This window comes from Parasteatoda tepidariorum, chromosome 12, assembly GCF_982258835.1.
Source record: "Parasteatoda tepidariorum strain Cologne lab strain chromosome 12, Ptep-v5.0, whole genome shotgun sequence".
In the NCBI taxonomy this organism is placed as follows: domain Eukaryota; kingdom Metazoa; phylum Arthropoda; class Arachnida; order Araneae; family Theridiidae; genus Parasteatoda; species Parasteatoda tepidariorum.
In genome coordinates, this window is record NC_141766.1 from 18708899 (window position 1) to 18733537 (window position 24639).

At 26.8% G+C, this 24639-nt stretch overlaps 1 protein-coding gene across 2 annotated transcripts in view; it reads right to left on the minus strand.

Annotated features, from left to right (window-relative positions):
* LOC107446030 (protein DOP1A) overlaps positions 1 to 24639 on the minus strand; it is a 91077-nt gene that overhangs the window by 56884 nt on the left and 9554 nt on the right. For both annotated transcript variants that reach the window (XM_043047375.3, XM_043047374.3), the window contains exons 3-11: positions 22986 to 23338; positions 17553 to 17742; positions 16062 to 16237; positions 12015 to 12171; positions 10849 to 10985; positions 8853 to 9171; positions 7074 to 7833; positions 2122 to 2570; positions 64 to 164 (exon numbers count right to left, since the gene is read on the minus strand). In XM_043047375.3, the coding sequence (XP_042903309.2) occupies positions 64 to 164; positions 2122 to 2570; positions 7074 to 7833; positions 8853 to 9171; positions 10849 to 10985; positions 12015 to 12171; positions 16062 to 16237; positions 17553 to 17742; positions 22986 to 23338 (2642 nt within the window). The remainder of the gene's footprint in view (positions 1 to 63; positions 165 to 2121; positions 2571 to 7073; positions 7834 to 8852; positions 9172 to 10848; positions 10986 to 12014; positions 12172 to 16061; positions 16238 to 17552; positions 17743 to 22985; positions 23339 to 24639) is intronic.

The following is a 24639-nucleotide window of genomic DNA, read 5'->3' on the forward strand; positions in this document are numbered from 1 at the left end:
TATAATTAGATAATACAGAATAGAAATAAAATTAATGTGAAAGAAAAGCTCAATATCACTGACCGATCAAAAACCCTAGTTATAGTAGAGGGTGTAGACTGTAAATTTAAATCTCGAGTCAAATGCCATAGTATAGCAAATTTCTTTTGTGCTTCTACTTGCTCCTAAAATGACAAAACAAAAAAATTATTTCCATTTAAATTTTTTTTTAAAAAAATAACCTCATAAACAGAATTGTGATAAATAATTAGGTACCAACTTTTCAAACTAGCTATCAGTAATCAGAAGTACAAAAACACAGAAATAAAATGTTAGTGCTTATGCAATTCGAATTAACACAATTTAATATCCGACTTTTTGTATACTACAAATTTAATCTACTACTTTTTGGATACTATTTTTTATAAATTTTTTTTATTTTTAATTTTGGATAATAATTTTTTAAAAGAGCAGCTGCATTGTGTTATTGAGAAATCATATTGATGGTATGATGAATTTTAATGTGATTGCTAAGTGGTACTCTTAGTTACTTTTGCCAAGTAGAGTACTTTTAGTTAACAAGGGTCGGTCCAGGTTTTTCTAAGAGGTACCTATTTTGTGAAAATTTAGACATAATTTGTGAAAATTAAAAATTTTATTAAAAAATCAACACAAAAATATGGATTTATTGTTTCTTATGGGATACAAAAATAAAATTTCAAGAAAAAGTATTTTGTGAAACTACTGTTTTTTCTGGACAGACCTCTGGTCAATGTTTGCAAACTGATAACATTAGTGTAATTACTGAATTTTTGTTAACTAGAATTAACTTTGATAATGATGATCAACTACAAGAGAGAAAATTATGATAGCATTATTGCAATCACTGGTTACCCTTTCGTCACATTTTTTTTTTCTGGATAGACAGTCGTAAACACAACATTTTAAGTTATGGGTTACAAAAAATTTATCAATTGATGTTTGTCATCTTGGTGAACAATGGACTGGATTGGTTTTCAATACCAGGTATTCAATACATGTTTCTTAATGAATATTATGAATATATTTTTTAATGAATAAGTTCATGGTTTTCAATATATTTCTTAAGATGTCGATATTCTTTTTCTTCTTCAGTACTCATATTTATATTAAAATTGCAGCCAAGTTAATATTTATGAATAAGTTAATTAACATAAATATACTTTAAATTAATGTTATGCAAAAACATTAAAAATGTACACATTATTGAAACTAAAAAAAAAAAAAAGACTCAGCCTGAAAAATAATCAACTCTAAGAAATTCCAAAAATATTGTGTTTTTTCTTCATTTGATCTTGTTGTGCTTTTTTTATTAATAATTTTTATTTAATTAGCTTGATTTTTTATAACTCCTGGAACTCCTTATTTGTAATTATGGTGTTGAGTTGAAGTTGATCTTGTCAAAAAGTGTGTGAACATGAAAAACCTAAAACAGCACCTATTTTCCTAATGTTTCATATTGAATTAGCAATTAAGTTTCTTCCATTTATCTAAATTTTTTAAAAGTAGAAAGTGTTAAATTTTTTTCTGATAATTCCCTCATCGTTTGATTAAAATTTTAGAACAAAAGTTGATTTAATAGCTCTTCATCAAACTCAATGAGGTGCATCTTTCAAGCTAAATATTTTTCTATTTCTTAATTCGGCAATCACTACCAATTCTTGTAGCAGTAGCTCCCTTAATGGTTATGTTAAAAGTCAACACCTAGCAGAAGCTAGATGTTTATTCTTAACATAAAAGTTTGCTTTTTCTACCACTTCTTGTCTGCATATATCTTAAAAATTTCAGAATGACCCTTGAATACCAAATAGCACATAGCTCTTATACATAATTATGCAGACTAATTTTTAAGAGATGATATTTTTTTAAAAAAGCAAATGCTAAAAACTGTAGAAAACTGCACAAAAATATCATATTCATACATATAAGTCAAATCAATATTACATTATTATACGAAATCTGGTTTTTTGTTTAAAAAAAATCTACTAACAAGAAAAATTATAAAAGACAGCTGAAAAGTTAAGATTCTCAAATACAAAGAATATTTAAGCTCAAATTCTCTTATGTAACAAAAATACTAAATGGAGAAAATTTTTAAATTACCATCTCATCTCCTGATGCCATAGAATTGCAGATAATTGTTTCACATATAGAACTTGTCGGAGATAAATTATGCACTTGTTGTAAAAGTTCTGTGCCACGTAGGCACAAGTTTGATCTTTCATCCCCTACATATTTCCATAGCTTGTTTGCAGCAACATTGAAAAGTGCAGTTTCATTGGAGAGGAAATCTAACTGTAATGCACTGATAGCTGGCGTTAAAGCCACTAAAACAACAGTAGGTACATTAGTTTGAGAAGCATCTCCTATCCCGGAATGATTGGGTGAACCTGAAGCAACTTCATTAATTTCTATATTTACAAGAACAGATTTTGTGAGTGCAATTAAATCAAATAGTGTAGAAATTGCAATAAAAAATATTTCTTCAGAATTAGCAAAACATGCTATAGTGATGATGAATTTTAGCCACTCTGGAATAGAAGATAATCCAGCTGTAAAAAATAAAAATAAAATAAAGAAATAGAAATTTAAAAAAAAGATAAATGTTTATTCAATAAACAGGGTGTCGCAAAACTCATAGTATTTATGTTGGTAGTGATAGAACAAAACTAGACAAGCACAAATCACCATACAATCCATGATTCCAATGCGAGTCATAGCATGCAAGAGGGTGTCTCCCTGAGACCGCCGTAAAAAAGCTGTTCACAGCAGCTGCTTTCAGTCGCTCTATGGATCATCGATGAAATGGATGCGTAATCAAATCAGAAGAGGGCTGAGATGCATTACATGTATGGAACTGCAGACAGCAATGCAAGAGAAACTCAAAGATTGTATCACATTTTCCAACACGAGGCATCCCCAATGAGAGAATATTTCAACGACTGCACTAACAACTCCGCTAAAAGAGTCCCTTTTGAAGTTGCATGCGGAATAGCAGACTTGGAAGGAGTGTAAGAACGCCATCCGAAGTTGTGCATCACATTACTGAGAGGCCTATATCTAGCACTCGGGCACTGTCCCAAGCCATTCAGGTTCCTATAATACAGTGTGAGGAATGCTGGGAGATGAAAAAATGCATCTCTACCATGTGCAGAGAATTCAGGGCCTGGAACCATCAGATTACCAGGCTCGTGTCAATTTTACATTGTGGTTTCCCAACAGCTGTGGACCCAGATTTTTGTGAACATGTGTTGTTCACTGACGAATACATTCGCAAGCCAGAGTATTTTATCATGTGCGGGCAACTGAAAAACCCATATGTAGTACATACACGTTCGTTCCAGCAATCTTTTGCACTAAATGTTTGGACCGGAACCATGCATGATCATCTAATAGATCAACTGCCAACACACCTGGATGGAATTTAATACTGTTTTTGCAAGAGGTGTAGTCAGAATTATTAAACCATGTTTCAGCACATATCACACGACCTATGATGGGGTCTTAGTGTTGTTTCATTCATTTCCATGATTTCATTGAACAAATTTTTTTCTTCATTTTATCGGTTTCATTTCCACGTCTTCCAGTCTAGTTTCCGATCATTACATGACACAGTATGTTTTGTGCTCTAGCGCCTTATCTCTTGCTTTCTGACAATGGATTGTATGGTGATTTGTGCTCGTCTAATTGTGTTCTATCACCCTCTAACATGTGTACCATGAGTTTTGGGACACCCTGAACGTACAGTTGAATCTTTGCTTAACACTGTTCTACTTAAGGATAGTCTCAATTTAAAGACGATATATAAGAAATTTGTACCACCCCATCCACTTTTAGGCATACAGAAGGACAACTTGCCGCTGTGACAAGATGTATTCAACTGTGATCTATCATAACGGCCACTTTAAGAGATGTAGATGAAATGAAAGAAAACATAAATAAAAATGACGAAAATAAAAATTATGTTGAAAATGAAGTGATAAATGTGCCACCACTACCCTTTTATACAGATGAAACTACTTCTTCTATTCATCCATATGGCTCCTTTAATATGCTCAAAAAACCAGAACAAAATGTCGATCAAGATTTTTTTTAAAAATTTATTTCATATTTGTACTATGTTGCTATATTATTGATATTCTTTTTTAGAATATTAACCTAGTTTGTGCAGTAAAAACAAATTTTAAAAAAACAAAAAATTCCAACTTGTCAATTCGTTGATATTAAATGCACTTATCTATATAGTAATCTTAATGAAGAAATATATATGAAAATACCAAAAAGGATTTAAATCAGATTCATAACTTAATTACATTTCTCGTGTTATGCTTTTAAGGAAAGCTTTCTATGCTTTTAAGGAAAGCTTCATCAATCAGCTCAAGAATGGCATCTAGAACTGGATATAGTTTCATCAAATTTAAGTTTCCATAAAATTTTGAAACGTAACTACATGTATAATTATGATTGTAAAACTGTAATATTAGTATATGTAGATGATTTGGTTGTATTTACAAAATTTGAAAGTGATATGACAAACGTAATAATTTAATTCAGCCTAAATCTGATATAAAAGATTTAGCACTTGTTAGACAAGTGTTAGGGCTAGAATACAAGATTATTAATAGCAAATGGTTTTTGCATAAACATTATTGACAAAGTAGTTCAAATGTTTAAGGATATTTCCTAGGTTAAATGTAATGTTCTCATTCATTCCTCAAGGCTTTACTTTTCAATCTTTGAAACACAAGCCTTCAATTGAAGAAATTTTTCCTTATAAAAGTTTGCTATAGGTAATAGGTTTGCTATTATTTTTGGATTCAAGGTCAAGGCCATATATATTATTTTCTGTAAACGAATTATTGCAGTTTAATTCTCCTACTACTTTAACTCATTGAAAATTATTATGTAAAGTTTTTTATTATGTAATTTCCACTAGAATTATCAAATAGCTTAAGTAATACAAATTCAGATGACTTATATGTTTATTTAGATGTTTTATGGGCTCCAGATAGATTCCGCAAAATCAATTAGTGGAGTTGTAGTGCTTTAAAATAGAATACATATATCTTGGCAAAGTTCTGAATAAAAATGTATAACTTTGTCAACAATGGAATTTGAGTATATAGCAATAACAAACTTAGAACTTAGGTGAACTTAACTTAGGTGATTATTAATTTAACCGAAATTATTTAGTGATTCAAAAGGTGCTCTGTTTTACTGTCAAAATAAGGTTGAAAACACAAAATCTCAATTAAAAAACCTTTCCCTTCTCTCGCCACCTAGTTCTGGTTAAATTTGTTTGAAAATCACTGATTTTTTTTTATTTTTAAAATGTTCAATTTTTATAGAACTCTATATTGATTCATACTGCAGGGATAAGTTTGATAAAAAAAAACCAGAAAATAGAAATCCACAAATGTTATGTAAAAAAAAACACTTTTTAAATAATTGAGAAAGTATCTGAAATTTTTTGCATGAAAAAAGTGTGAGTAGAAAACATTTAATCACAGAAAGTTATCGATGGTTCATTTAAAATATTGATGAAAGATTTATTTGAACTGTGTGAATAGAAATCTCAATGCAAAATTTTTAAATCACGTGAATACAAATCTCGATATTTAATTTTAAAATTGCGTAAACATGAATCTCAAGGTTTAATTTTAAAATCGTTATGTTACGAATTCCAATGTTAAATTTTAACATAGCATGAATACGAATCTCGGTATTTCATTTTAACATCGCGTGAATACGAATCTCGATGCTTGATTTTAAAATCATGTGAATACAAATCTGATGTTTCATTCTAAAAATCAAGTGAAAATGAATTCCAATGCATAAGTTTTTAATATGAAACATGATGTGTGATCTTAATTTGCGTAAATAGGAATTGTGATGCGCGATTTTATCAAGTGTATGTAATTTAAAATTACCTAAGCATTGGTAGGAAAAACAAAAAAGCAAAATTTTTTTTCCTCAGTTATTTCAAAAAAGATAAACTTTCTTTGAAGAGGTAGAATATTTCTCTTTTTTTTTTTTTTTTTTTGGGTAACATCAAAAAAATTTATGTGGTAGTGACAAATTATATGTGAACAGCATTCACACGTTCATGTATATTATAGCATGATAACCAGTAAAAAATTAAAAATTTCGTTGTCCTATAATCAGAACTACTGTATTTCTAAAGAAATACCTTTCTAATTATTTTCCAATTCTTGAATAAACATTGTATTTACTTGAGATATTTAAAAAATTTAGTATATAGGTGCAACAGATGTGCTTGCAAATAATGTAAAATTAATGAAAACAGAAACATTCAAAAAGTAAAACAATTACTATCCAAATATATGTGTGATAATTATTAAATAATGTTGAAAGTTTTGAGACTAATTAATGAAAAACAATTGTATCAATAATGACTAAATTTTGTCACAAAATGTAATATTAAACAAAAGAAACTGAAAAATTCAGTAACAATTTTTTTTTTTTAAAAATTTAAAAAATAAGTTATTTTAAGGCATTGATTTGAATGATTTTAGAAACAAGATAAATTAAATATTTTATTAATTTAAAATTCATAATAAATTTTTTAATTAAAAAACTTATTTCTAATGGTCTGAAATAAATGCCATTGATATTTGATGTAATTTGGGTGTAACACTTTTCTAATAATGAGGTTTTAAGCAAATGCAATATATATTACATAATTACACAGCATTTTAAGAAAAAAACTATTTTAACACTATCTTATTAGTTTTACTTCAGAGAACAAAATTTCATATGCTTGGATTATTTAAAAAGTTAAATTAGCTACTAATTTATAATAACTTTTTTAATTAAAAAACTTATATCTATTAGTCTAAAATAAATGTCATTGATATTGGATGTAATCTGGTGTAACACTTTTCTAATAATGAGGTTTTAAGCGAATACATTAAATCCTACATAATTACATTACATTTCATGGAGAGAGAAAAAATTGCACTATCTGATTGGTTTTTCATCAGAGAACATAATTTCATATACTTGAATTATTTAAAAAATTAAATTTAACTTACCAGTTGATAAATGTGTGTCATACAACTGCTTGCAGTTTGTATAAAATGAAGGAAATGAAGAGAGTTCAACAAGTAGATTACACAAATAACGAAAAGTTTTACACATAATAATATCATCTGGTACTTCTTCTACCTCACTATAAGGAAGAGAACTGTTTTGGTCAGTTGCCTCTAAAATATCTTGTTTGTAAATGACAAGATCATCCGAAGAAAAGCAGTTACATTTAGCTGACAAGCATTTCTGTAACAAATTATTTAAATTTATATCTCGCTGGCTGTTTCCTCCTCCCTGAGGCAAAATTAAGGATTGATAACGCTCTAAAGAAGCTTCAGAGCTTTTAACCATTTTTTTCACTATAAATGTCACAAATAGTTTCTGAAATTTTTCAACACATAATGTTATCACACTACGTATATTCAATTCATAATGATCTTCTATTTCTGACTTATCTTGACAGTAACTGAAAGAATTATTTTTTTTAGAATTTAGCTGTGCAATATCAGAACTTTTTACTGCATATTCTGAAGTATTATTAACTTTTGAAGAATCGCTAGCTTTATTAGTATATTCAAATGAACTTTTTACCTCAGACATAGCATTCACAAGAGGTGGTTGCATTTTGCATAAAAGTTTTGAACATAATTCTAAAGCTATTGTAATATCATATACACATAAATTAGAACAGTTTTCAGAGAGCACATCAAAAATATCACTCAAAAGCTTAGGAAGGTGTTCAGTTTTTGCTTCTAGATAAGTTTCCTATAAAAAGAAGAAAAAAACTATAGAAAAACTTGAAGACAAGTAGTTGCAACATTGTGAAAAAGAACAAAAAATTAAAAATTGAGAATTAAATAAAAATAGAACATAAAACTAGAAGAAATAAATGCAGTTTATTTTACTATTTCTTTTTAAATGTAAAAGTTTTTAATGCAAATGTTTTTAATGTAATTTTTTAACGATGTAATGAAATTTTGAATTTAATGAAATGTAACCAACGGAACATCTTTAACTACATATTCAACATAAGTAAGTGCATGACAGTTCCAATTTTCCTGACTTTTCCAGGTAGCATATCAATCCTAGAAAAGACATGCTCATTTCTCTACAAAAAATAGATTAAAAAATCTATGAAAGTTTTAAAATGTTAAAATAGTAATATTAAAAAACAATTTCATATAAAATATAAAAAGATTTACTGAAACTATTGGACAGGAAAATTATTACAAACTAGGTAATTTTACTAATAATAATGTCAAAAGATACAATATTTTTCCAATATCTTACTAACTGCATCCACTGTTTTGAGGGGTTTGAGTAATTGCTTTACAATTAAAATTTTTATTTTAAATTCTTATAGAAAAGATACCTAAATGGCTTTCGTTTTTAAAAAAAGATCCAAATCATTTATTGGAAATTTCACTCACAAATCATTAAATCAAACGAAACAATTAATAAATTTAATTCCTAACTTAGGAAACATAATAAATATTTTTATAAATATTATTCTGAAATGAATATTTGATATAAATGTTTGTGGTATTCATTTAAAGCACTAATATTGGCAAAGACAACAACAGTCTCAAATGAAATTGCATAAAACTATTGTAAAAATTAATTTAAAAAACTAAAATAAAGTTAGAATCAAAGGTTAAAAGTTTTAATAAAAACCAGCTTAATGGTAAATTTTATTAAAATCATATTACTTGTGGAAATGAATTATCATGAGTAAACGAAAGCTAAAGATAAGTAAAATTTGGTTTAATGAAGTAAATACTAACCAGAGACACAATATCTAATAAAAAACTGACTAGAGTACATAACTCAGATAAATTAGGATCTCCTGATCCAACACGTTTTATGCACTTTGAGCAATCATCACTACTTTCTTCAACAGAATCGTCCGAATAAGAGCTAGGCATTTGGCAGGCATTGTAAAAGTGTTTTCCAGCATATTCCCAGAGATATGATGGTTCTAAGGTTCCAAATAATAAATTAGCAGATTTTTTAAGTTCATTTTGGTCCTTAGATGACTTTTGGCCTTTCTTATCACTCTTAGAAATGTAAAACTTTGATGAATGACAAGCTAAGTATAAGGACCTGTAAAATAGAGATTTTAATTCAGAAAACTATGGGCTAAAACATTATCAAAATTAAGAAATTTTACAATGAATATCACAACTAAAATCATGTTATTACAGCAACATTTAATTTTTCTTTCATTCAGTCTGAATAATTTCTTACTTCAAAACTATCAGTAGATTTAGCAAAATTACGACCATGGCTAAACAATTTTTACTAAACAAAAAAAGTAAAAAAGATATTATATGCATGTTTTCTAAAAACTAATAAGCATTTTTAAAAGCAAAAAACAAACTTTCAGTATTGTTACTCAATTAATCATTATTAAAAAATAATGATATCCAAAAAAAAAAGTGAAAAAATTATTTTCCTTTGGAATTGTGGTTAAAATAACCAGAGTTTATGCCATTCCTATAAGCTGTCCAAATTATAAAATAAACCTGGAACATATAATATTTCCCAATTTACTGAAGTCAGTACTATTGTACCCAGAGTTATGAATGTGTCAATTGGTATCAAGTAATATTGTACTAGGCAGTAAACCTACTTTAATAAACTGCATCAGAGCTGCATATTATTTCTAAGTATTCTGTAATTCAAGTTTAATAATTGTTGATATCTTTAGGATTTAAATAACATTTTAATAATTTTTCTTCCAGTTTAGCAAAAATTAAAAAACCAAAAAATTTATGTTATAATAGACATACACAGTTAAAAGATATATACACAGTTATAGTTCATTGAATATTTATATTATTCATTTGAAATGGCAAGATAAAATATTATTATTACTTTTAGTTTTTTAGTTTAAGTTTGATGCAAATTTAGTAGAAAATTGTCTATGTTTGTTTCATTAACAAAAGATGTATAAAAGAATTTCATAAGAAACTTTTGACAAACATAGGAGGGAATTTTATGAAACTGTATAATGACTAATCAAATAAAACTATGCTTGAAACTTTTAGATCATGCTACAGAAAATCAAAAAACTATTTATTTTTAATTGTTGATTTCTTAAATATACTTTTGGATATTTGAGCATATTATTTATGAGCTTTAAACTACAAAATAGTTAGTCTATTTAGAAACACAAACAATGAAAATATATTTCTTAGTTCCTAAGTGTTACACAAAATTTGGTTTATTATAATTAGTACTTTTATTATTTTATTTATTTATTGAAATAAAATAAAAATTTCAATTTCAATGGCTTGCTTTGATACTAAAAACAAGTTGATTATGTAATATTTAATTTTTTTAAATAGTATGACAATCTACCATAACCGCCAACTTTTACACACTTTGAATATTTTTCAGTAATAATCAGCAAAAACAAAAAATTTTAAAATTAGGTAGAATATTTTTTTACATTACATCAATATAATTATGTAATGGAAAATATTATGCAAAATATAATGAAGTATAATTATGTATTGTAAAAAATATTTTTAACATTACATCAATTTCTATAATTAATCATTAAAGAAATCATCAATTATATATCGAAGTCTTTTACATATCTGGTAATTTAAATTCTTTTAATTCCAATTTTTTATATCAAACTTTGAATATTTAATCAAAACATTTGATATCATCGAGAAAAGTCTTCAATAGCAATTAGATAATCCCATAACAATTAGATATAATACATTCCAAACTAGTATAATACAAAATATTTGATACTACCAAGTTTACCTGAATATATCAATCATTATGTCATCTAAAATAGCAGAGCTAATTTCTGGACGATCTAGTAAGCTAATTAGCAATCTGTAGCACCATAAGTCAGCAGTGGAAGGCACAGAGTTTGATGGCATAATAGTCTGAGGACTCTGAAGAATTAAAAAAAACACATTAAATTAAACTAACAGAGAAAAAAAACAGAAGTAGAGGGACTAACCATTAAAATAATGAACTACACACTATATTATTAATTAGACTATTGCTTATTATTAATCATTATAAAATGCATTTTAACAACAATTTTTACTTTTTTTCAAACAGTTTTAAATATAAGAATTTCTTTCTTGAAAATAATTTTGAAAAATAAACCCTTAAAAATGGCTTTGTATTTATTTCAATTCTTCTAACAACTTAATAATTAAGATTGTTTAAGATTGGCGTTAAGATTATTTAAAGATAATTTCTGCTAAAATAAATGACATTTTTATATTTAAACATAAAAATAATTCCAATATTCACACAAGGATAAGATATCCACAAAATTCAGTGAGATATTTATGATATTCTAATCAACTTTTCAGTTAGATATTTTTCTAGCATGGCATGAACTCAACTGTTTTGACTAGAATAATAAAGATCAACTGAGTTAAAGTTTAAAATGACCTACTCATCGTAGCATCTGCCAGAAAAATTTTAAAAAATATTTTAATTGCTTTTCATAAATGTAATTTTTCCCAAAAAAATCATAATAAACTGCAATATGGCAGTAACAAGATTTTTATTTTGATCCCTTTCAAAAAGAATCAACCAAGAAAAAGCATTGCTACTAATAAGAGATGATTCTAAGTTAAAGCATATGCTTATGTTAGAGAAGACATTTTTAAATGTTTGAAAAGACTATACATACAGAACTTATTAACAAAAGATTCTTCGTTCTTATATTGATAGCAAATAACTTTTTTCCTTTGTAGCTGATAATAGGTTCTAAAAATTTTGAAATGCGATAAACTAAAAAAAAATGCATTGCAATTTTAAAAAAATGTATTCAAGTCCTTATATAAAAAAAATATGTTATTTTTCATTAAGTTAACTAAATTTACAAAACAAAATATAAATCAACACTAAAATGTATACCAGATTAATGTATTAAGTATGCCAGATATTTTTAGAATACTTACATCAAAGCATTTTTGAAGTGCTTTTAATAAATATTCTTTAGAAAAATCTTTAAAATAGGAATTAGCATCAAACTTTTCATTTGATTTTCCTGGTGTTGTTTTATTTACATCATCACTACACAAAGAATCTCCACCCATTAACCAGGAAAATAAACGCCTGAAACAAAAGATAGTATATAATTGCAAATATAAGCAAGCACCAAAATAAAGCTCATTCAAAAATTCTATAATTATCAAAACTATATATTCTTTTTTTATATAAATCTTAAATTAAAAGATAATTGAAAAGTGAGTTATAAATACAGTGGAAGTTAAAGGGGTACTCAAAAATTTTATTGAAAATCTAAAGCAAAATAAAGCTAAATGTCTTCCATTTAATCCCCAGTAAAGCTGTCTACTTTAGGTCAAATGTCTGGAAGCTGTGGAATACATTTAGCAAAGTGCTATCAGTTGACCACATTATACATATTATAACTAAGATAACATTTTAAAATTTTTATAACATTACATTAGATCATTATAAATTTTTTATAAACAACATTGCAACTGGGACAAAGATTGCAAAAGTTAATTTTAAGAAAACTTCTTCTTCAGGAGCGCAACAGCCCTTTGCAGGCCTTGGCTGCCTCAACAGCACGCCTTCTCCAGCTCCCTCTGTCCATGGCAACTCCCCTCCAGTTCTTAAGTTTCAGGACTTTGAGGTCGTTTTCAGTGTCTTTGAGCCATCGAGTAGGTGGTCTACCTCTACAGCGAGACCCCTGAGGGTTCTTGAAGATGGCAATTTTTACAGGGCTATCTTCAGAGCCTCTCCATATATGTCCGAGCCATCTTAGTCGGTTGCTTCGGATTATCTGCATAATTTGAGGATGTTTATAGAGCCCATAAAGTTCAAAGTTGTACCGTGTTCGCCAACATCCCCCCTCTGGTATGGCACCAAAGATAGTTCTAAGTATCTTTCTTTCAAACGTTTCTATCGGGCGTTGTACGTCAAGGTTTAAAGTCCAGGTTTCGTTTCCGTATAGCAAGACAGGCAGAATGAGTGTCTTATATAATTTTAGTTTTGTTTTTTGGCTAATAAAATTCGATCTTAGTTGACTTTTTAGTCCAAAAAAACATCTGTTGGCCATATTGATTCTATTGTCAATTTCAGGTTTCAGTTTGTTTTGGTCATTGATAATTGTACCAAGATACTTAAATTCTTTAACCTTTTCAAAGGAATGTCCGTTTATCTGCAAAGGTTCACTATAGTTTACAGTTGAGCTTGAAAACTCCATGAATTTGGTCTTGTCTTCATTAATGGAAAGGCCCATATTTATAGCAGAGGCCTCAAGGGCTTGAAAGGCATCTTTAACAGCCCGTTCTGATCTTCCAATGATATCAATGTCGTCCGCATAAGCGAGGATTTGGAGAGATCTGTTCCAAATAGATCCTCCTCGGTTTAAGAAAACAGCTGTTCTAATAAATTAAGATTTCTAGATTTAACTAGTTAGAAAACTTTAGACAAGAAATATATGCATAGTATTATCTAGTATTTATCTAGTATTTTATACTTCCCTTCTTAGGATCAATTTACAAAAACAAAAACCTCTTATTTCAAATTAATTAAAATTAGTGATATTTTCATCAGAATGGCAAAGACAGTAAAAAAGTTGAAAGTTTATAATTGTTTTAAAACTACAAGATTAGATAATTCAGCTGCTTAGAAATTGAGAAAGCTTTGATTTTAACTTATACATAGAAATGTAAATTTCAGAAATGATAGATTGATAGATTACAACATTATTGTAATTTTTATCATTTTGTTACCAACCGAAAATCAATTGCAAAAGTTATATAATTCTGTTTACTTAAAAATAAGCTTAAAAAATTTTGACCCACTAGATAAGGTCATTCACATTCATAATTTTTTTGGGTTTAAAAAGGTTAACAAGAAAAAAGAACAAATAAAAAAAAGTTAATTATGAATCAAAAATATTGATAACTTACAGAATATTTAATTTATATTTTATTACTAAAAAAAACAAGCACATGAACTATAAGTTAATCTTTAACTGATAGTTTCCCAATTGTGGCTGCATCACTTCTAACTTAATAAATCATTAGCCTTTTATTCCTTATCTTGTTTCCAACTCAAAACCCATTATTTCACATCCCTTCCAAGTAGTAACAAAGAAAACTATTTTGGTAAAATAATACTTTCTTTAAGAAAAAAATAATGAATAAAAATAAAAAAACTTTTAAGATTAAAAAAAAATTAATGAAATTTCATAAAAATAAAAAGTAAAAGCAAAATTGCTTTTGAAATATTTCCATCAAGAAGAAACAGCTTAAGACATCTGAATAAAACAAGCATAGATAATCTTTGCAGGCAAAAGCCAGCTTACAAGCTATGATACTGATTTAGACAGGGTAACTCATTATAGTTAATCCAAAATTATTTCTGCATACAGAAATTTGAAATTTAATGGCAGCAAAGGAAAAAATGTAAGAAACCAAAATTGTTTATTTAGAATGTGAAAAATGCATTCTTTAAGGTTAAAATGAATATAAGAAAATAAAAAATAAATACTTAAATGTGTGGTGTTAAGAAATTGTACACAAGTATTCCACATGCACAGATTATTGAAATTTGTAGCAGCATTTTTGATAAGTATTTATTTAATGAGAAAATAGATAAATATTATTGGTTGGATTTATGTAGGTTTAATCTTTTTGGGAATGTACTTTTTAATGGTTTAGACTCTTATAACCAAGTTATTGGAATTCCACAAGGTAATTCCCTTTCTGATACTTTTGCTAATATTTTTTTACATTTTTTTGAAGCTAAATTTCTTGAGTATAATGCTTTTAGATATATTGATGATTTGATTTTGTTTAATTGTGATAATAATAATTTTATTTATAGTATTTATCCTAAAGATTTGGTTTTGAAGAAAACTAATGAGAATTGCTTAAATGTTGAATATTTAGACTTTAAAATTGATATTGTTGATAAAATAATTAAAATTGGTGTTCTTGACAAAAGAAAAGCTTTTAAATTTAAAGTCATTTTTTTCTGCAACTTTAATACTAATCTGTGTAATAAAATTTTCAAAAATTTAGTTTTTTCACAATTGGTTAGGATTAAAAATATTTGCAAAAACGTTGAAAGTTTTCAGGTGGCTGTGAATAATTTTTTGAATAATTTCAGTAATAATGATTTTCCTTTTCATTATTCTAATATTAATTTTTTGATTAAGAAAATGATTGAAGAATACTAGTTTATTACTCCATTTAACAGGGCGAAATTCAAGTCTTAACTGAGAAGCCCCAGTTAAGCATTATATTAATTTGTTACGTAATCTTTTTTTTTTTTACTATTCTTTTTTTCATTCTATGCATTTTAATAGAGGGTGTTGTTCTCCTTTGCTTTAGAGTTTCCTTTGCATTTAGTTTGTTTGTGAAATTGCTGTTTGACCGGTTTAATGTGAGTTTTTATTTTCTCAAGATTTTATTGAAATTTCTTTTCTGATTTGGTTGTTATGTATTTCATGTATTTCTTCCTGGACTTCTACAAAACCTTCAGGGTACTGAGAGAGTTAATTTTGGCATTTGTCCTCTCTCTCAATAGAAAAGGTTTTGTTTTATGGCTTCCGAGGTCGGTACCCCCTGAAGACGGTCGGTGGTCATATTTTTGTTTCCATTGTTTACTATATTGCTTCAATTATTCTTTCTTTTGAAAATTCTGCTGCTTTTAAGCGTGTTTCTTTCAAAGATAGTTTTGAATATTTTGTATTCTTTTCCTAAACTTGTCTACGTTTAATTATTTTAAAATATGATTTTACTATAAAAAGTAAACTGATTGCTCTTTGTCTCATTTGGTTGATAGACTTATTTTTTTATCTTATAGTTAAAATTGTTTTTTGATATCACTAACTATTTCTCAAGAGTGAAATATTTTTCTGTAAAGCAGCTATTTTTTGTAAATATTTAATCAAAAAATACATTTATTTAACTGACACAATATAATAATCATAAATTATAGTAATTGAATATATAATAGTTTACCTATTAAGAGACATATCTCGACGCAAAACTACAGTTACAGCTGAAGTCACAACATGAATCATATCCGATGTGAGAAGTTGGTTGCAATGTATAGGAAATCCCATTAATAACAAATCTAAAGCACACCTCTGAACAAGTACACTAGTGTCTTGTAATGAAGCACACAATCCTTGAACCTAATTAAAAAGACATGAAAATATAAAGTTAGTAGGCATAATTATAAGCAAACATTAAATTAGAATAAGACATTATTAGAATAAGATATTTAGTTAGGTCTCTATTTTACAACTTAGTGGCTAAAGGTCTTTTTCATCTTGCTGAGAAATCTCTATAAGTAACTCTTTTTTTTCCCTCAGTAATATCAAAAATTAAATATTTTTCAAATTTTATCAAGAAAATTAAAACTTGTTTAAAATTAATGTCATAAAAGGCAGTGTGCAATTTAGCATGCATTGAGGATTCAATTGAATTGAATGCATCCATGCATTTAATTAACAGTTGAAAGAGAATCTGGTGATCTTACTTTTTTGGATGCTTTTTTATACGTAAATAATGATATTTAATAAAAATTATTATCACTGCTTAACCACCTTGATAAACATGAACGATTAAGCCCACTGCAGTAAACACAACTGTTATGAAACATATTTTGGAATTATTTTCAACATTATTAAAGCTGTTTAATGATATATAAGGACCTGAGACAATTTTATTCCCATACTTATAGTAGGAGACACTTTAAAAACGGTAATGGGAACCACAAACATTTCTATCTTATTTTAATCTATTAGTATTTTTTAGAGATAAATATAGGGTCGATAAATAATTTTTTTTCCAAACAGTGTTACAAACATAGACTGAATTACAATTTCATTTATAGTTATAAATTGAACATCATGTAATCTAAGAAGAGAACACATACTTGAATAAATATTTTGACTATTTTTCCCAACAAAACAAAATAAGTAATTGCAATACTGTTTAATTTAAAATATTTTCCTTTTCATATAAGCAACAGAATATACCAGTAAATTAACTTTAAACTCCATATAGTTCTAACACTTATTTAAGCAGTTAAGACTTTCTTAAAAAAGGTAATGAAATCCACACAAAAATCTACAAATAAAAGTTTATATTTAACACAAAAAAAATAAAGAACACAGTTGATAAATTACATGAATGAAAAATAAATTCCATAAAAGTATATTATAATGATAATTCACAGTAGTATAGAGAATTATCATTATAGCAAGTTTAATGTTATAAACAAATGCACAGATTTAATGATAAAATAGTAATAAAAAAGATGAAACATATATAAGATGAAACATATATGTTATAACATAAGTTATAACATTTCATTTTTGAATCTTTAATATTAGCATTTTGACGGTGACCTAAAAAATTGTCATAATAATAAACTTCTTATGCAGTACTTGTCTACATAGAGTTTTTACTGTATTTTCAAAGACCTTCTAAGTAAATATTTACCATTGTATCAACATCTGTTCCAAATATAAAAAGTTGATCTTCCATGCATAGCTTTCTATTGTAATGGCTGATTATAAATGTTACAGCTGGAAGTCGAATGGATGGATTGGAAAGTACACATTCCCACATACAACCATAGAAATAATGCTGTTCAACATTGTTGCAAACAGCTAGCAAAAGTTGATCTGTCCTAAAAAAAGTTTAAAAACAATACAATATCATTATTAATTATAAATAAACTAATTATAATAGAAATAATTAGATCAAAACTAGAACTAAGAATAATGAATAATTTAATTTTGCAATTTTAGTTCTTTTTATTATTTACTTTTTCAAAATTACTCAGTTTTTATCTATAATATTTTTACATTATAGATAACTAGATTTTATATTATAGATAGCTATAGTCCATTCCACCTTAAGTTGGCACTGCAGGGAAGGGTAGGATATGTAATACTTCACCTTTGAAAAGTAGTTCTTCTCTATTTTGGAATTAATTGCAGTTTAAATGCGCGTTCAAATATAAATAAATGTTGTATAATAAGAAAAGTTTATCTTGAAACATATATTCGAAGTTTTTCATGTTTAAATGTATTTAACTTATAAATACCTTCTCAGTAAAGCGAATGTACAAAGAAGAAGGAGGTGTTCTAGTTTGGCGCTGGATCAGTTTTCAAGGCCAAGGAATTGGCGTATTGACTAAGTTTTTACACTGGTCAGTCAGCTCGTTCCATTCTCCTTGCCTATCTCTTGTGCAGTTCGTTTTTCGCTTTCTTTCATTCGCATCGCTTAATTGTTCTTTTGTTTTGTTTTTTATTAGTTATTAACTCTTAATTTGTGGTTTTTTACTGGTTAGTTATCGTTAGCTCGTTTTTTATCACTATTATTCTTTTTTGCATTAATTGTTAATTTGTTGTTTCGTACTAGTTATTTAATGTTAGCTCGTTTTTTATAGTTTTTAAATTTTTTTTTGCATTAATTGTTAATTTTTATTTTTTTGTGATTCCTTGCTAAAATTTTTTTCTTCTTTTTTTGTTGCTAATTACTAAATGTTAGCATGTTTTTTTGTTAGTTTGTATTATTTTGTTACTTATTAATGGATAGCTCTTTTTCTTTTGTAAGTTATTAATCTTTAGCTTGCTTTCCTTTTTTAATTATTCCTTTTTTTTGGTTTAAATCGGATTTTTTTTATTTTTATTCAAATACACTGTAAGAACTTTGATTTATGACTAAAAAACATTTTTATAATTGTTTAATCAAAATTAAATTAATATTAAAACTATATTACAAGAATATTTTAGAAACTCTTAACTACCTAAAACAATTTTTTATTACAAAACATAGCTCTGAATGCATAGTAACCATTTTGAAACAAATGCATGATTGAAATTTAAGGACTAGATGAAATAGAGAATTTAAAGAATACTTTAACTTTTAAAACAAAGTTTCAATTACCAAACCATAGTTTTAATTTAAAATTGTGATTTCTTCTTTTTTTCTTTTGAATTTTAAAATGACAAAATAAATGTATCAGATTGTGTTTATAAGTATAGTCATTCATTAAAAGAAGTTCAGCGGAAAAAAGGTTTTAAAAAAATCTATGTACTAATTGAAATTTTTTTCCCACAATAATTCTTTATAGAAAATCTGATAATGCCAAAGATACTGTAAACATATTATGAGAAAAAAAACTTAAATGCTTACTTTAATCTGTACTTTCAATCTCAAAAATCAAAAGATTTTTAAAAATGTAATTTGAAATGTGCTGAAATCTAACACATACCAAGAAAACCAAGAAAGTATTTTCGTTAGCTAAAATTAATTAATGCAGCAATTTATTTAAAATGAATTTTAAAACTTAGAAAAGAAATAATAAAAGTATCAATAATTTAAAACACTGCTTTTTAATTTTTTAAATCAATATATATGTAAAAAAATTGATTGATTTAAATCAATGATTTTTTTGAAAAAATCATTTGATTTAAATCATAATTCAAATCGTGATTTAAATCAAGTTGATTTAAATCAACAAACCTTGTTCATAAATGAAAAAAAAAAAATTTTAAACCAGTATAGTAAAATTGTATTTGATTATTTAATTTTCTAAATATTAACCTCATGTACAATATTTAATGAAAATTTCTTATCTTCAGAATGAATGGAGAAAAAAAATAGACGGGTGAATATTATTAAACTGATGACAGTTGAGCATATTTACTGTGTAGCTAATTCAACATGTGATTTTATTATTATTTTTTTACGACAAAAGTAAAAAAAATTTTCGCTTTATTCAATCTCCTTAAAGATTCAAATTATGTGTTTTTTGCACCATGTGTAGCTCTGAAGTACAATTCGCTTTTTATAGGAACTTTAATAATGTGATGGCGGAAATTTAAGATTTTTAGTTTTGTTCAATTAAAGGGATTTTTAAATATTATCTGAAATACAAATTCCATAATATAAGTGTAAGTATAGGAATTGAAATAATTTAAAAAAAAAGATACAAAATGTGAATCATAATTTTTTTTTAACATCGAAAGGTCAAGTTAAACCAGTCAATATTTTAATTATTATTTTTGAAATACAAAGCCAAAAAAGCTGAGAAATTCTTTCTCTTATGTAGAAAATATTAAGATATTTCAGTATCTGACAAAATATTTCCAGACTAATTCTACTATACTTAAATATGATATTTTAAAATATGTATTTTCTTTTGAAAAAATGCGCCTAACCACCCAAGTAGAATTTCTCCTGATAAGAAATTGTGGATTGAATTCAATTCAGGGCGACCCCACAAAAAGTTTGCAGAAAGAACTGTCAACTGTTAAAATATTAAATGAATAACAAGATAACCACCAGGACAGGTCAATGAGCTCCTGTTGAGTCTAAGAGGGTAGGATATGGCAGCTGAAAATAAGGGGGGCGGGCGTACATGTAGTAGACGCTCCCTATGTGGATAATACTAAAAATCCAAATTTATACAATTTTTGAGAATTATTTTCTCTACGTAAGTTCTTTTGTCTCTAAAAAGCAAATATATTTCAGAAAAAAATTATTTTTATATAAAAAAAAACTTCTGAAAAAAAAATTAGAATTTTTTATTTATTAAAAAAAAAAAGAACAGTAAATATTAAAAAACATAGGTATGATATTTTTCATGATCAATGATTCCCTGCCTATGTTGGCTTTTTCTTTCCCTACAAAACACCAATGTGGGATAAATTAATGCAAAAGCTATATGCTACAAAAAGTAAGCATATAAAAATAAATATTTAAAACAACGTATTTGTGTGCAAATATGCATTTCCTTTTTTTACTTAGATTTCAGCAAAAAAAAAACTTTTCAAATATATTTTTTTTCCTATTGTTTACAATTAGTTTAGTTAAGAAAATCATAATAGGAAAATCTGTTTTTTAAATACTAATTAAGAAATTAGCTTACAACTAGTATCTTAAAATAATAATTATTAGAAATGCTCTAAAAAATAGTGTTCTTTTCTGTATTCTGTTCAAAATTTTAGTATGATTCTCAGTTTTAAAAAAAAAAACATCGGCGTTTGGCTTTCTTAAACGCCAATACTGGCCACTTTCTCTCCTTTTTTTACTACCCCATCCCTCAACCGACTTAAAGTGTAACCCAGTTTCCATGACAACGTCTGTAATCCGGTCTGCCTACCCTTCTCTCTAGTGCCAACTTAAGGTGGAATGAAGTATAGATACTTTTATATTATAGATTATAGATATAGACAACTAATCATAATATTTTTTTCCTTTTACTTTTGTTATTTTTTGATAAGTAGCAATTTTAATAAAATAATTTGTCGGTTTTTAATTTTGGTGCAGCATATTTTGGGCAAATATAATAACATAAAAATCTGTGAATTTCGGGTTTAAATTATTAAAATAGGTGAAAGTTAAGTAAAAATTAAAAAACTATTTTTTTTCTCTCTCTTGCATTTTATTCCACTTATAAACTTGGATATATTTTTTCTTATTCAAGTAATATTTAGGGAAATCTAATGAACTTTTGTTTCATTTGTACTTTTTTCTTATTACATTTTGAACTAATTGTTATAAAAAACATAAATTTACAAGACATTAAATAATGAAATTTCAGTTTGCTTGGCTATAAATATAAATAGTTTTGACCTATTAATGCCTAACTGCAAAAAGTGGTCTGTATATGAAAATAATTGTATGAGGAATTACAGAGCGATTGTACATATTTGATTACACCAGATGTATTTTTCATTCTTTTACCTGCTATTTTAGCTTAAGAAGAGCACAGGGCCATGACTTCAGAATTGAATTGAATGAGGGGTTTAGTGGCACAAGGTCCAAAACAGGACTTACTGCGCCAAACACACGGTTTTAAAGACAGATTAAAAGGTTAAGTAAAGCACACGTATAAAATCAGACAAGATAGTGAAAATTCTAAAACAATGTTGTAAAGTTACATACATTAAAATTAATAAAATTGCATGGTAAATTTACTAAAACACTAAATAGTATGAAACAATTAAATACAACTTAAAATTCCAATAGCGCGTAAAAATGCAAAGATGTTAGGATGGTGATTTTTATCTAACAAGTCTCTTATATATAAAATTGTGCTTCCAAAAAAGGTGAGATGTTGTTGGTTAAAACATGGGCAAGCGATTAAAATATGATGAATTTAAAGTGAAACGTTACAAGTATTGCATCGAAGAAGTGGTTCTCCGAACAGCAAGTGAAGATGAGTCAGTCGAGTATGTCCTATACGTAGGCGGGTGAGCTTGACATCTGCTCAGCGCAATTGCAACACAGGCCAAGGCTCTAGCGTGGATTTAATTGTGTGCAGTTTGTTTTCAATGGCCATGACTTCAGATCTTAAAGTATTTACATTATTAATTTATTATGGTACATAGAACTCTCTTGTTTCTGAAAATTAAATTATAACTACAAAACATTTGTGCTACCACTTTTATTTATTGATTTATTTTTATATTTATTTATTCATTTATTTATTTATTTTATTTATTTATTTTTTTCTTTGAAAAAAGAAATTGACTTTTTTAAAATATGTTAACCACAAATGAGTTAAATTAGATATTAACCAAAATTAAATATTTTTATTAAAAAAAACTTTGCAGCCCTTCAGTTGCCAATAATTTGCCAAGGGGTATGAGAGAAGTTCAAATGAAAGAAAGTAAAAGTACTCGTTTCATTTTATACCTGTAATAACTGAATGCTTTTCAGACTAATAACAAGATAAAAAGAAGCACTTTTCAACAATTCTCTTTGAAGAAGTTATAAAGGAAATTATAAAAAGCAATAAATATAAAGCTGTCATTTCTTTTACACACTTCATAAGTCTAGACAGTTGCTAATTGAAGTACTAAGAAGAATAGTCAAATAGAAATATTTTCAAACAAAAAATTTTCATTAACATACCTATCATAATAATCGGATCCCTCTTCTAAACCTGGCAAAACTCCTATCAAGAATCCATTTAATCCTGGTCTAAGTTTATCTCCAAGGGGCAAAAAATGAGTCTCGTAAACAGTTAAAAGTGTTGGTCTGACATTCATCGCAGCATTTCCTAATAGTGGGAATAAACCAGCACTGTAGATAAACAATTCTTGACCTAATCTGGTAGGTCCAATACATTTAAATATTATGTCATATGTCTCTAAAGCTTTTAAATGTACACCACTAGGAAGAGCTGGGTGCATACATTGAGCTAGTCTTTTACTGATTGTGATGCGTCTTGGAATTATGGAATATTTAACATTACTCAGCAGGACCTATTAAAATACAGAGAAAAAGTTTTTTAATGAAATGTAATAACTAAAATTTTTTTTTAATTGTTAAAAAAAAAATTTTAAAAATCTTAGTAAGATATATAATAAATCTAGATAATCTATATAACAGAAATAATATGCATTTCAAAATTCATTTTACTAATTAACTTAAAACATTTAGTTTTCTATATAACCATCAACAGATAACAAAGATTTAGAATTATATGTTTAATGCATGGCAAAATTAAAAAAAAATAAAAGCAAAAGATTCAACAATAAATGCATTAGTACACATAAAGTTTTAACATTTAAAAATGAATAAAAGTATGTATATGAAGTCTTGTGAAACATTCAGAAACAAAAAGATTTTAATAGTATGTGTCAAATATTATATATATATATATATATATAAGTTCAAAATGAAGAATAAAACAAAGAAAAATTATAGACATATGAAAAAAAGGGGGTGGGAAATAATAAGTAAAAAAAACAACAACAAACAATATTTTATTTAAAAAAAAAAAAAAAAAAAAAAAAAAAAGTGAAATGTTAATTAAAAAACCGGAAAAAAAGCCGGAAAAAAAGATATAATCTTTTCTTCAGCCCACACGATTATATCCGCAAAACAGAGTACTTTCTGATATTGTATCAATAAAGCCAAAGCAAAATATATTAATACAATAGTGTGAGGAGCACTCAAAAAAATTTTTTTTATAAAATAACTACGTAAAAATAGATCATAAAAAGTAAATATAACATGTAAAAACAGATAATAAAATAAAATAAAAAGAAAAAATAAAATAAAAATAAAAAACATTAAAAAGGGGGGACTATAAAGCGAGTAGCAAAATCATAACAACTTACTTGGACAGTTATTTTTCAAGAATGATTTAAAAATATTTTCGCAGAAAGATTGCCAGATTACAAAATATGAAAACAAAAGCGCAAATTGAGTGTAACAAAAGGGTTCTAAAGTGTCGTTCTTACTGCACTGCTGAAGTGATTTGTTATTCTGAGTTTTGATTTGTTAGTTACCAAGGATGGGCCCGAAATGGATGTGCACAAGGTAATATTATACTGGATAATTTTAAAAATTGATCATAAATAGTTTTAGAAGATAGATGTTTATTTAAGAAAAAATATAAAATAGAAAAGAGAAACATAAATTGCCTGCTTTGTAAATAATTTTAGCCGCGGATTTGCACGATATGGATTAGTACATAGAAAAATTATTTAAATTATCAAAGAAAAAATTTTAATAGATAATTTTTAACACGGATTTGCCCGAAATGGATTTGCACATG